The 12,329-nt window shown below is 45.4% G+C and overlaps 2 protein-coding genes across 6 annotated transcripts in view; both read left to right on the top strand.

Moving 5' to 3' along the window:
• Positions 1-10,669, top strand: part of LOC141059256 (uncharacterized) — a 40,729-nt gene extending 30,060 nt beyond the window's left edge. For all 4 annotated transcript variants that reach the window (XM_073555571.1, XM_073555569.1, XM_073555570.1 and 1 more), the window contains one exon: positions 9,582-10,669. In XM_073555571.1, the coding sequence (XP_073411672.1) occupies positions 9,582-10,531 (950 nt within the window). In that variant the 3' untranslated portion in view covers positions 10,532-10,669. The remainder of the gene's footprint in view (positions 1-9,581) is intronic.
• Positions 1-12,329, top strand: part of LOC141059241 (uncharacterized) — a 464,918-nt gene that overhangs the window by 139,841 nt on the left and 312,748 nt on the right. The gene's annotated exons all lie outside the window — the stretch shown is intronic.

Below are 12,329 nucleotides of genomic sequence, written 5' to 3'. Positions count from 1 at the left end.
GCCGGGAATGGAAGAAACCAGAAAAGAGGGGTTCTTTACCTCCAGCTCTCAAGCGCAGATACCCCTTTGAGGATCCGGCAGTTAGTTAATACCTGGGACAAGGCCCCTAACTTAGATGTGGCAGTTACCAAGGCATCAAAAAGAGCCTCGCTACCCTTCGAGGATATGGGGACCCTTAAAGACCCTTCGACAGGAAGGCAGACACCTTCCTTAAAGGAACCTGGTAGATGGCGGGCGGTTCCTTAAGACCAGCGGTAGCATCAACGTGTACGGTCAGATCCATGATGGTCTGGTCGGACCAGCTGAAGTCTCAGTTAAAGGAAGAGGCTCCTAGAGAGACAATTCTGGGTGCCCTGCCAGTGATTCAGGGGGCCGGATGCCTCAGTTGATGCAGTTAGAATGGCTGCTAGAGCAGTAGGACTTTCCAATGCGGCCCGCAGAGCCTAGTGGTTAAAGTGCTGGCCAGGAGACATCTAAGCCAGATCAAAATTCTACGCTATCCCGTGCGAAGGGGAATATCTGTTTGGTCCAGTCTTGAATGAGTTGCTGGACAAGGCGGGGGATGACAAAAAGAAGTTCCCTAATTTGTGGTCCGCATCTTACCGACGTTCTTTCAATAGAAAGAAGTTTGGTCAAGAGAGAAGACGCATCCCATCACCTGCTAGAGACCGTCCCAAGTGGGAAGATAGAAGGAGAGGTGCAGTTTTTATGTTCAAACATTCTTCAAGAGAACGAAAGAAACCTGCCCAATGACTAGCAATTCCTGTGGGGGGTAAATTGTCAGCCTTCCTTCAAGCATGGTTATAAATCGCAAATAGTGACTGGGTGCGGAGAGTAATAGCCACCGGACTCAAGCTGGAGTTTAGTTACGTTCCGTGAGATAGTTTTAAGTTAACTCCCCTACGGTCTTCTCCACTTGAACAGTCAGCTTTGAAAGCGGAGGTTTTGAATTTATGCCTAAAAAAATGTCCTAGTGGAGATTCCGGAATCTGAGAGAGGTAGGGGTTTCTACTCTCCTCTGTTCCTGATCCAGAAGCCAGACAAGTAATTCAGAACGATTATTAATCTGTGGTCCCTTAATGAGTTTCTGATTAACTGAACCTTTAAGATGGAATCGATCGGCTCGGCAATAAAGATGTTGTTTGAAAACTGTTTCATGGCAGTCGTGGATTTGAAAGATGCATACTATCGTGTCCCTATCCACACAGATTTCCAGCGGTTCTTGAGGGTGGCAGTTTCAATGGGGGGTTTAGTCTGCCATTATCAGTTTAGGGCTCTCTCCTTTGGTCTCTCAGCAGCCCCCCGGGTATTCACAAAGATAGTTGCCGAAGTCATGGCTCATCTGCGGGAATCAAATATCCTTATTGTCCCCTACTTAGATGACTTTCTGATTGTGGGTAATTCAGTGAACCATTGTCAGTCTCCGATAGAAAGGGCTAGGTCCAGGCTGGAGCACCTAGGCTGGATAATAAATTATGAAAAATCCTGGTTACAGCCCTTAAAAGTCCAAAAGTTTCTAGGTCTGGTGTTAGATTCAGAGGTGCAACAGTGTCGTCTACCACCAGACAAGTTAACACACATTCAACAGCAGGTATTACGGGCAATTGATAAACCCTCCATGACCCTCAGGCAGGCCATGTCGCTATTGGGTTCCCTGACGTCGTGTATCCCGGCCATCAGGTGGGCTCAGTTTCACACTAGACCCCTTCAGAAGGATGTCCTAATTAGCGATAGGGCCTTGGGGGGTCCCTACAGGGTCAGATATCATTGAGCCCTTCGACCCTTGCATCCCTTAGATGGTGACTGGACAAGAACAACTAATCTTCAGGAGTTCCCTGGGTAATGCAGATGCATAATAACCACAGATGCTAGCCCCTCAGGTTGGGGGGCCCATATGGGGGGACATGGTGGTCCAGGGACAATGGGACTCCCAGGCAGGAACCTGATCCAACCAGAAGGAGCTGTTGGCAATAGAGCTGGCAGTTAAAAAACTCTTTGTGTGCCTACAGGGTCACCATGTCAGGATTCTCTTGGACAACCGGGTGGCGGAGGCCTACGTCAGCCACCAAGGTGGAACACGTTCCGAGGCCCTGATGCAAGTAGAATGCCTGTTTCAAACAGCCGAAAGACATTTTCAATCTTTGACAGCTCTCCATATCAGAGGGAAGGACAACGTAAAAGCAGACTTTCTAAGCTGCAATATTCTGAGGCAAGGAGAATGGTCGTTGAATACGGACATCTTCAACCAGATTGTCCGCAGATGGGGTCAGCTGGAGGAAGACCTCTTTGCAAGGAGGGAAAACAGAAAAGTATAAAGTTCAGTTCTCTGAATCCCAGGGAAAATCCGCTGGTAGTGGACGCCTTCCTAACAAAATGGAACTTCTCCCTGGCCTACGCATTCCCTCCATTAGCCCTGTTTCCTCTGGTAGTGAGGAAGATCAGGGAAGATCAGGCAAGGATCATACTAATTGCCCCATTTTGGCCCAGGAGGACCTGGTTCGCATGGCTGAGGACTATGTCGGTATGCGATCCCTAAATACTGCTGGACGTTCCGGATCTTCTCTACCAGGGGCCAATCAACCATCCACAAGTGACGGGGCTCCATTTGACAGCGTGGAGTTTGAAAGGTTATTGTTGAGGGATAGAGGGTTCTCCCCCAATTTAATTAACACCCTTCTGAAGAGTAGAAAACAAATTACAATGAATATCTATGCTAGAACCTGGAGACGATTCCTGACCACCTCTGAGTTTAATCTCAGGGATGGGATACCCACGAGACAGATTCTAGAGTTCCTTCAGAAGGGTCTCGAGTTACGTCTTTCCACAAGTACTTTGAAAGTGCAGATATCATCCCTGGGGGCTCTATTTACCTGTGATATTGCTAACAATAACAACTGGGTTTCTAGATTCATCAGAGCTGTTGGTAGATCTAGGCCAATACACAGGGATAAATGCATACCATGGGACCCAAATTTAGTCCTTACAGCTATGACAGAGGGCCCATCCGAACACCTGGATTTGGCCATGTTAAAAATTCTATCTATTAAAACGGCCTTTCTGGTAGCAATAATATACAGGCACTTTCCAGGCTTCCCCCTTATACAGAGTTCTTACATGACAAGGTAAACCTAAGACCGGGCCCAGCGTACTTGCCCAAAGTGGCATCACACTTTCACAGGTCACAAGAGATAGTGCTCCCTTCCCTTCTCCCTAATCCTTCTAACCCTAAAGAGGAGAAACTTCATGCATTGGACGTTAGGAGATGTCTTCTAAAGTATATCTCAGCTACTGATCCTTGGAGAAGGGATAATGCATTATTCTTATCCTTCCAAGGTCCTAAGAAAGGGCTTAGAGTATCAAAACGCACATTAGTGAGGTGTATTAGGGAGGCCATCTCTCTGGCTTATACAGCAGGTGGGAGTCCGGCTCCACAGAATCTGAGCCCGCATTCCACTTGTGCCATGGCGTCATCTTGGGCGGAGAGATCTGGAGTGTCAATTGACCAGATATGTAAGGCAGCCACTTGGTCATCTTCCACCTTTTTTAACAACTATTGGTTAGACATGGGTGCCTCCTCAGATCTCACCTTCGGGCTAAGGGTGCTGCAGGCTGTAGTCCCTCCCTAAGTTAGTTTACATCTCTGTAATTCTCTCGTGGTGCTGTCATGGGAGTCCAAATAAAGTATTAAGTTACTTACTGGTAATGGTATTTTTCGGAAGCCCTTGACAGCACCCATAATTCCCTCCCTTCACATGTGGGGATGCACTTCTTCCTCTTAGAAGTTTTCACGGGCGTTGCTTAATTTAGAATCAAACTTGTATATATTATGTATATATTTATGCCATTAACCATGGTAGCCTCTCAAACTCTGTAATCCAACTGATGCGTGGGTGAGGTGCCGCCCTTTTTGTCTGTAGGTTTCCTGTTCCTGAAAGGCGGATCCCCTCTCTCGTGGTGCTGTCATGGGCTTCCGAAAAATACTGTTACCGGTAAGTAACAATGCTTTTTACTCTGTCTTTTTTTACCAGTTCATTCTGTATGATAGGTTGATTGTGATGGGATCAGCCTCCCTGACTAATGTGAGTCTGTAACTCCCTGATAGTATCATGCTGCTGCAATGCAGGTAGGTGCAAGCTCCGCTTGATGGCAATAGAGTGGAAGGAGGGCTACACCTAGACAAAGCAGGCCTGTCATGCAGCAGCAAGGCTACTGGGTCGCCCTCACACCCAGGGCAGCGGGGTACTCTGTACCGGGCCGGTGTCAGGGGGAAGGTGTCACTGCAGCAGTGACCCAGTCCGTGGCCTGGATGCCCAATATCAATGGCGGTGATGTTAATGGTGTTAAAGTTTATTGGAATAGTTCGTGACGCCACCCGTGGTGTTTGGCAAGAGAGATGTTAAGCCAACACTGCATGCAGATCCGCTGGGACTGATGATATGTTGCAGCAAAGATGGTATAGCTCCCCACAGGTGGAGCTGTAGTCCCAGGGCAGTGTAGGTGCAATGGATGAGGAGAGGCGCAGAATGGTATAGATGCTGTTACCCAGATGTAGCGGTGCTGAAGGTGTTGACGGCGAATGAATGGAGGACACCAGGACTTGCAGTTTCAAAGCTTTACTCACAGTTCGTGGTACCCACTGGTGCCTGCCTCCGTGCCGTGTCCTCCGGGGTAGAGACTCAATCAACCTCCCGGGCAAGTCAGGGTTCTCCTCTCCAACACTCCGCCTTTCCTGAACGACTCCTCTATTGCGCCTTTTAGTGTGAAGAACTCCAGTACCTTAGTTCTCTAGAATTCCTTCTGTCAGATGTTCCTAGAACCTCACTTGTATGACAGACAGCTGTAGCCTCTATCGGGGACTCCCTTCTCAGGAGTCCTGGCTCTCTATCCAGTTGCTGTTGTGTCCCAAGTCTTTGATGGGAGTAGTGCATTTACAGCCAACTACTCCACCGGTGTCTGCTGCAGAACCATAAGTGTCCATACAACCTTGGGGACCGGGCCCCTGCCTTGCGCTGAGAACCTATAGGCAGGGTTCCTCTTCCAACCCACAACTCCTCTCTGTTCTCCCACTCCTTCGTTCCACACTGTTCCTTCTCTCTCTTATGGAAGCTGAGGTTGCAGGTCTATGTCTTTCTCCTTCTCTTCTCTTTCCCGTGCCAGCTGGCTCAGATCACTGAGGCAGCTACAGCACTCTTTCTAAACTAAACTCAAACTGAACTCAAAACTAACTTCAAAACTGAACTCCTCTCGCCTGACCTCCCGTCAGACTGACCTCCTATCCTCCACTTTCCCTCTCTTTTATACTAACCCCACCCACCTCCCAGCACATCTCGTGTTACGAAGCAGGGTTCCACGAAGGGTGCTCTGCTACCCCCTGCCTGAAGCTGCTAGGTTGACCTACTAATAAAAAACAATAAAAAACAAATCTGAACTGAGAAAGTAAGTTAATGTGTATGCACAATGTAAGTGCATATTAACACATGACCATTAACCAGAGAAAACAAAAAGCAAAAAACACAAATGTCCTGAACTAAAAAGTAAAAAATATACAGCAAATAATGCATAAAGGCAGTAATAATAATAAGGGTATTTAGTAAACATAATTTTGATCAAAATAATGTGCAAGCCATCCCGCCATGTCACAGCAACCATTGTGGGCCAGTCCCTACTCTAGTATTTAAAACCTTTTCACTTGCCAAGTGACGTGAATGTTAATAAGGATCGAGCGGCTGAACCACTAGTAACAGCTTAGGCCAGACTGGATGGCTTTCCCAGCTCAGAAAAAGGGCGGTCACACCCATATATGCACTGAATGCACAATGAAATGAATAAAAAACAAATCTGAACTGAGAAAGTAAGTTAATGTGTATGCACAATGTAAGTGCATATTAACACATGACCATTAACCAGAGAAAACAAAAAGCAAAAAACACAAATGTCCAGAACTAAAAAGTAAAAAATATACAGCAAATAATGCATAAAGGTAGTAATAATAATAAGGGTATTTAATAAACATAATTTTGATCAAAATTATGTTTACTAAATACCCTTATTATTATTACTGCCTTTATGCATTATTTGCTGTATATTTTTTACTTTTTAGTTCAGGACATTTGTGTTTTTTGCTTTTTGTTTTCTCTGGTTAATGGTCATGTGTTAATATGCACTTACATTGTGCATACACATTAACTTACTTTCTCAGTTCAGATTTGTTTTTTATTCATTTCATTGTGCATTCAGTGCATATATGGGTGTGACCGCCCTTTTTCTGAGCTGGGAAAGCCATCCAGTCTGGCCTAAGCTGTTACTAGTGGTTCAGCCGCTCGATCCTTATTCACATTCACGTCACTTGGCAAGTGAAAAGGTTTTAAATACTAGAGTAGGGACTGTCCCACAAGGGTTGCCGTGATGTGGCGGGATGGCTTGCACATTATTTTGATCAAAATTATGTTTACTAAATACCCTTATTATTACTACCTTTATGCATTATTTGCTGTATATTTTTTACTTTTTAGTTCAGGACATTTGTGTTTTTTGCTTTTTGTTTTCTTAGGTTGACCTACTGAACTATCCTGTGTGTGGGATGCAGATGTTGGAGTGTGGAAAGGAGTTCCCAACTTACCTAGTTGGTGGGGCACTACACCTTAGGAGAAGGTGCAGTACCTCTGTGGCGACTGAGCCTCAGGGGCGCCACACTACCACCAGGTGGCAGCAGAATAGTCAAACAAGCCAGGTAAAGCAACAACCTGTAGCACAGTACCAAAAGGAATAAACAAACTCAGGGTCCGAGACAAGCTGAGAAGATCAGTAACGGTCAGGAGCGGATAAGCTAAAGACAGAAGCAGGTCAGGATACAAGCCAAGTCAAAACCAGGGAGTCAACACACTAAAGGGAAACACTGAGTCAGGACGGGAATAGGGGAAAACAGAGACACGGGTTCTGGCAGCAAATGCAGCAGGACAAATCAGAGCAATCAGAGTCCGCTACAGCAGCCATAGGCAAAAAACTATAACTGACATCGCCTGCAGGAATCAGCGGCAATAAATAGCCAACCTGAACCCAAACTGAGACTGAGAAAGGTTAACCCCCTGACATCACCAGACCGGGAAAAAGGGAAAACAGGATTCAAAACCCAGTCTGGATCATGACAATAGTCTTTAAAAAAGTTCTCCATCACCTCTTCCAAATGCCTAAGATCTAAATTTAAAGTAAACCTGTCAGCAGGATTGTGCACAGTAACCTACACACAGTGTCAGGTCAGCGCCGTTATACTGATTACATTGATCCATGGATTGATGAAATCCGTCTTGTGGTTGTTTAATCTGTATTTGTAGTTTTCAGTTAATGAGATTCTTGTGCTCTGGGGCATGGCTTTATGTGTTGCTCTGCATACATATTCACATATTCATCTGTATTGGCTTATGACAGGTCATTGATCCATCAGTGACCTGCCCCCCATTTTTACATAATGCATATAATAGTGTTGATATTATTGTTGATAATGCCTATAATATTGTGGCTATTGTGAGGCTTACAAAAAAATTACATCCAGCAAAATGACACGGGCGGCGCCTGTCCAGTAGCATCTATGTCTTAGTTATAGATGCTACTGCGCAGGCGCCGCCATTGCCGGTGACATTTTGCTGATTGTAATTCAGTGTCCAAAATACTCGGATTTAACCTCTTCCCGCAGCCTGTTTTGTGTTCCTAATCAGGCCCCATTTTTAAAATCTGACGTGTGTCACTTTAGGTGGTGATAACTTTGAAATTATTCACAAAGGATAATAGAAAACAAATCGTTCTTACAAATTATTTTCCAACTTCGCACCATACCCTACACATGATTGTACACTACTGTCTGGGCACATGGCAGGGTTCAGAAGGGAAGGAGTGCCATCTAGCTATTTGAATGTAGATCTAACTGGAATAGTTTGCAGACACAATGTATTGGGTAACCTGGCAGCTCAAAAGATGTCCACCATGAACACGCTTGGCACTATCTTCTCTGCTTTCCATATCCCAAGGATTGCCTTGCTCATCGCCCTTTAACACCCTTACATGGACCAGGACTTACAGTGGGGCCCCTAGGCTTGGACTACGGTGTTACCTGCTATTCTATGGTGTAAGGCTAGTTTCACACTAGCGTTTCACTGACCTGTGTCGGTCTGCGCACGGCCGCCGCTAAACTCCGACCCCTGCCGCACCTCCTCCTGTTAGCTCCGCCTATGGGCACGTGACGCTGCATGCGACCTGTGTACCCTATCTTTAGCATTGTGTACTCAGGCCGTGTGCAGGTATGCGTTTGCCAGCACATGCGTCCTTTTGACAGTGCGCCGAGCGCACCAAAATGCAACACGGTGCGTTTGGCGCAGGTTGGCGCACCATCAAAAGGACTCATGCGCTGGCAAACGCATACCTGTGCACGGCCTGCACACCCAATGCTAAAGATAGGGTACGCAGGTCGCATGCAGCGTCATGCGCCCATAGGCGGAGCTAACAGGAGGAGGCACATAAGGGGGTGGAGCTTATCTGCGCCCGTGCACAGACCAACGCAGGTCAGTGAAACGCTAGTGTGAAACTAGCCTTAGATGGCAAGACGAATAGTCAAGTAGCTGGGTCAGAATCAGAAGACACGAGTAGTGAGTATAAGGACCACGGTCACAGCAGGGAAAAAAAATACACAAGCCGTGAGCTGAGCCCAGAGGATTGAACCAGAGGACAACAACGCAGTATCTGGCAGATTCCAGCCATATGCTTTGAGCTTTAGTAGGGTGTGGTACTTTCCAGTTGGCTGAAGTAGGGAGCAGATTACTCCAGCTGGAGACCAGGAACAGATCCCAGATGAGATTGGACACACCATATGCAGAAGCCCTTATATAACTAAATAACAGAAAGCCAGAATAGTCGAAATCCCCATAAATTGATTCAATTTTTATAAATTAATTCACTGAAGGTTGTTATCTATCGGAGTATGTGAATATTTTGACTGCACGGCCACTTTCCGGAAATTAACATGCAGTGGATGTTGGAGAGTGAAAATTTGCCATTTTATTTCCCAACACTTAGTGCCTAGATTGTGCTCCAGGAGATGCACACTGTAAATTAAGTGGATTCTTCTTACTATAATATTGCTAAATACAGGGATCCTAAATGTTGTTTGGGCACACTGCAAGACTCAGAAGTGAGAGTGTATATTGTTGGATTGGTTTATAGAAACCTTGTTGCTTTTTAGCAGCTTTTGAGCCACTAATAGTGTGGGAACCTCTGTTTATCCATTGACAGATGTTGCACCTGAGTGGGGACTTTTTTTGTGAGAGGAGAATTGGTATTATTTATGCCTACATAACATTGTTGGTTTCTTTTTATTCGATATTTGGGAGGTAGAATGAACAAACAGTTGAACACCACACACTACTGGTTCATCCAACAAGGTTTTCTATTAGGCTGTGAACTGTCATTGTCTTGGTAAACAATTAGTTTTTTACATAGCTTGCCATTTTTATTGATAGTTGAAGTAGAAATGTTAAAAAATATATAAAACTCATGGATATTTTATTAAAAATAATTATTTTTTATCTTGGCAGATGACTGTACCAAGAGACCAGAGGGACAGCTGACATCTTCAATTTTTAAATCTGATGATCTTGAGATTCTACAAGATACAACTGAAGTGAATGCTATTACTTCAGATATACCATCATCCATTCACAGCAGTGTTCTGTCATCTGATCATATGAAACAGGTCCCATCTTCTGATTCATTACCAACTACTAAGGAAAATCAAAGTCCCAAAAGAAGCATTAAAAAACAAACTGCTCTTAAAGCAAAAAAGTCATTCACAGGGGAGAAGCCTTTTTCCTGTTCAGAATGTGGGAAATGTTTTAACCAGAAATCATATCTTGTTAGTCACCAGAAAACTCACACAGGGAAGAAGCCTTTTTCCTGTTCAGAATGTAGGAAATGTTTTTCGCAGAAATCATATCTTGTTAGTCACCAGAGAGTTCACACAGGGGAGAAGCCTTTTTCCTGTTCAGAATGTGGAAAATGTTTTAACAGTAAATCAGTTTGTGTTAAGCACCAGAGAATTCACACAGGGGAGAAGCCTTTTTCATGTTCAGAATGTGGGAAATGTTTTAACCGGAAAGAGTATCTTGTTAGACACCACAGAACTCATACAGGGGAGAAGCCTTTTTCATGTTCAGAATGTGGGAAATGTTTTGCACGTAAATCACAATTTGTTGATCACCACAGAACTCACACAGGGGAGAAACCTTTTTCCTGTTCACAATGTGGGAAATGTTTTTACCAGAAATGTAATCTTGTTAGGCACCACAGAATTCACACAGGGGAGAAGCCGTTTTCCTGTTCAGAATGTGGGAAATGTTTTACATGGAAATCAGACCTTGTTAAACACCAGAGAAGTCACACAGGGGAGAATCCTTTTTCCTGTTCAGAATGTGGGAAATGTTTTAACCGGAAATCACATCTTGTTAGTCATCAGAAATCTCACACAGGAGAGAAGCCTTTTTGCTGAATGAGGGAAATGTTTTAACCAGAAAGAGCGTCTTGTTAAACATCAGAGCAGTCACACAGAGGAGAAGCCTTTTTAATTTTCTTAATGTGGGAAATATTTTACTTGGAAATCAACTGTTAATAAACATCAGAGATGTCACATAGAGAAGAAGCCTTTTTTTATGATCAGAATGTTGGAATGTGGGGTTTTCTTAACCCCTCTCTGCCATCTGATGTATTATTCCATCCATGTGACCTGGGCCTTACTTCCCATTCACGGAATAGTACATTATGCCCTTTAATGCAACACTGCGACCAAAGTTGCGGTTATCGCATGAAAATTCCAGTGCCTTCTTACCTGTGGGAAGATGGTGTCGGCATCCCGGGAGGTGTCTCCGCCCACCCATACTCATGATCACTGTGATTGGCTGTTCAATTCTGAACAGCCAATCGCAGCCTCTCATTGTTTCAGCTAATCAGACTGGCTGAAACTGTGATGGCCCAACCTAGATTCGAGTACTGATGTACTGGCAACCCCAGGTATTAGTGAAAACCTCTCAGATTGGCACAATCGGCAATCACATCGATCCAGCCAATCGCAGGGCACAGCGGTGGTGTCACCTCACTATGCCCTGCCGATAGCCTGCCTGGATCGGTGCTGTAAGAGCACCGATCTTAGACCAGTTCCTAGGAAAGGCCTAGCATGGCCTGCAGCTGCTGATTGGTGCGATAGACGCCAAACAACCCTGTTTGGCTTCCACTGGAGGAGCCAGTGGTATCCCCACGTGGCAGTACCAGAAGAAGTGGCAGTACCAGAAGAAGTGGCAATGGATGCTACAAACAGAGTGGGTCCACAGACAATGACGGAAAGGATATTCTTGCCCGCAATATCCAAGCGGAGATATCTGTTTGACGATGAGGATTTGGCCTCTTGGGCTAAGGCACCCAAGGTTGATGCGGCTGTAGCCTCCACTTCACGCCGATCTTCCCTGCCAGTGGAGGATTTGGGTATGCTGTCTGACACCTTAGATCGCAAAGCTGATACACTCCTCAAGAGGACCTGGGAAGCATGCATGTCAGCCTTCAAGCCAGCAATATAGGCCACATGTACTGAGAGATCCATGTTGATATGGTTAGACCAGTTGGAGGAGAATATAAAGAATGGAATGTCTAGAGACAAACTTCGTTCCTCCATTCCTCTAATCAGAGGTGCAGCTGCCTTCTTATCAGATGCCTCAGCCGACTCACTCCGACTAGCTGCCAGAACGGCAGGATTAACCAACGCAGCCCGTCGGACCTTGTGGTTGAAGGGGTGGAAAGGTGTTATGAATGAGTCACCGTAGGAGGCAAAAACAGAAATGCTAGCTAAGTCCAGAAAACCAGAGAAGTTGGCAGCTATCGGATTGCAGACCCCTGAACCTATCAACACAACTAGCAGTAGCCGTGGGGGGTTCCTACGATGCCCTTGACCCCTCGATCACAGCCGGAGGACTATATAGCCTAAAGACAGAAAGGGAAATCTAAACTGCCCCAGAGCAGACCCCCAAAGCAAAAGGCAGCCCCCAACATATAATGACGGTGAAGCAAGAAGAAAGAACACTAACACAGACAGAAAGATAGACTGAGCAAAGACGGGGCCCAAGCTAACTAGATACGAAAGGACAGGAAGGCTGCTGTCTGCAATCCGTGAAAAACCCTATGAAATTAAGAGCCAACAGACTGACAGTGAAAAAGGCCCTGAAGACGCTAGGCTTCAAAAAAGCTATGTCAGTACTCAGGAATATTCTGAAGACAGAGCAACCGGCAAAAGGAGATTCAGC

This window comes from Dendrobates tinctorius, unplaced genomic scaffold (genome assembly GCF_039654945.1).
Source record: "Dendrobates tinctorius isolate UK_male_01 unplaced genomic scaffold, ASM3965494v1 ptg000226l, whole genome shotgun sequence".
In the NCBI taxonomy this organism is placed as follows: Eukaryota; Metazoa; Chordata; class Amphibia; order Anura; family Dendrobatidae; genus Dendrobates; species Dendrobates tinctorius.
The sequence above is the reverse complement of the archived record's forward strand: the minus strand, read 5'-3'. Positions and strand labels throughout refer to the sequence as shown.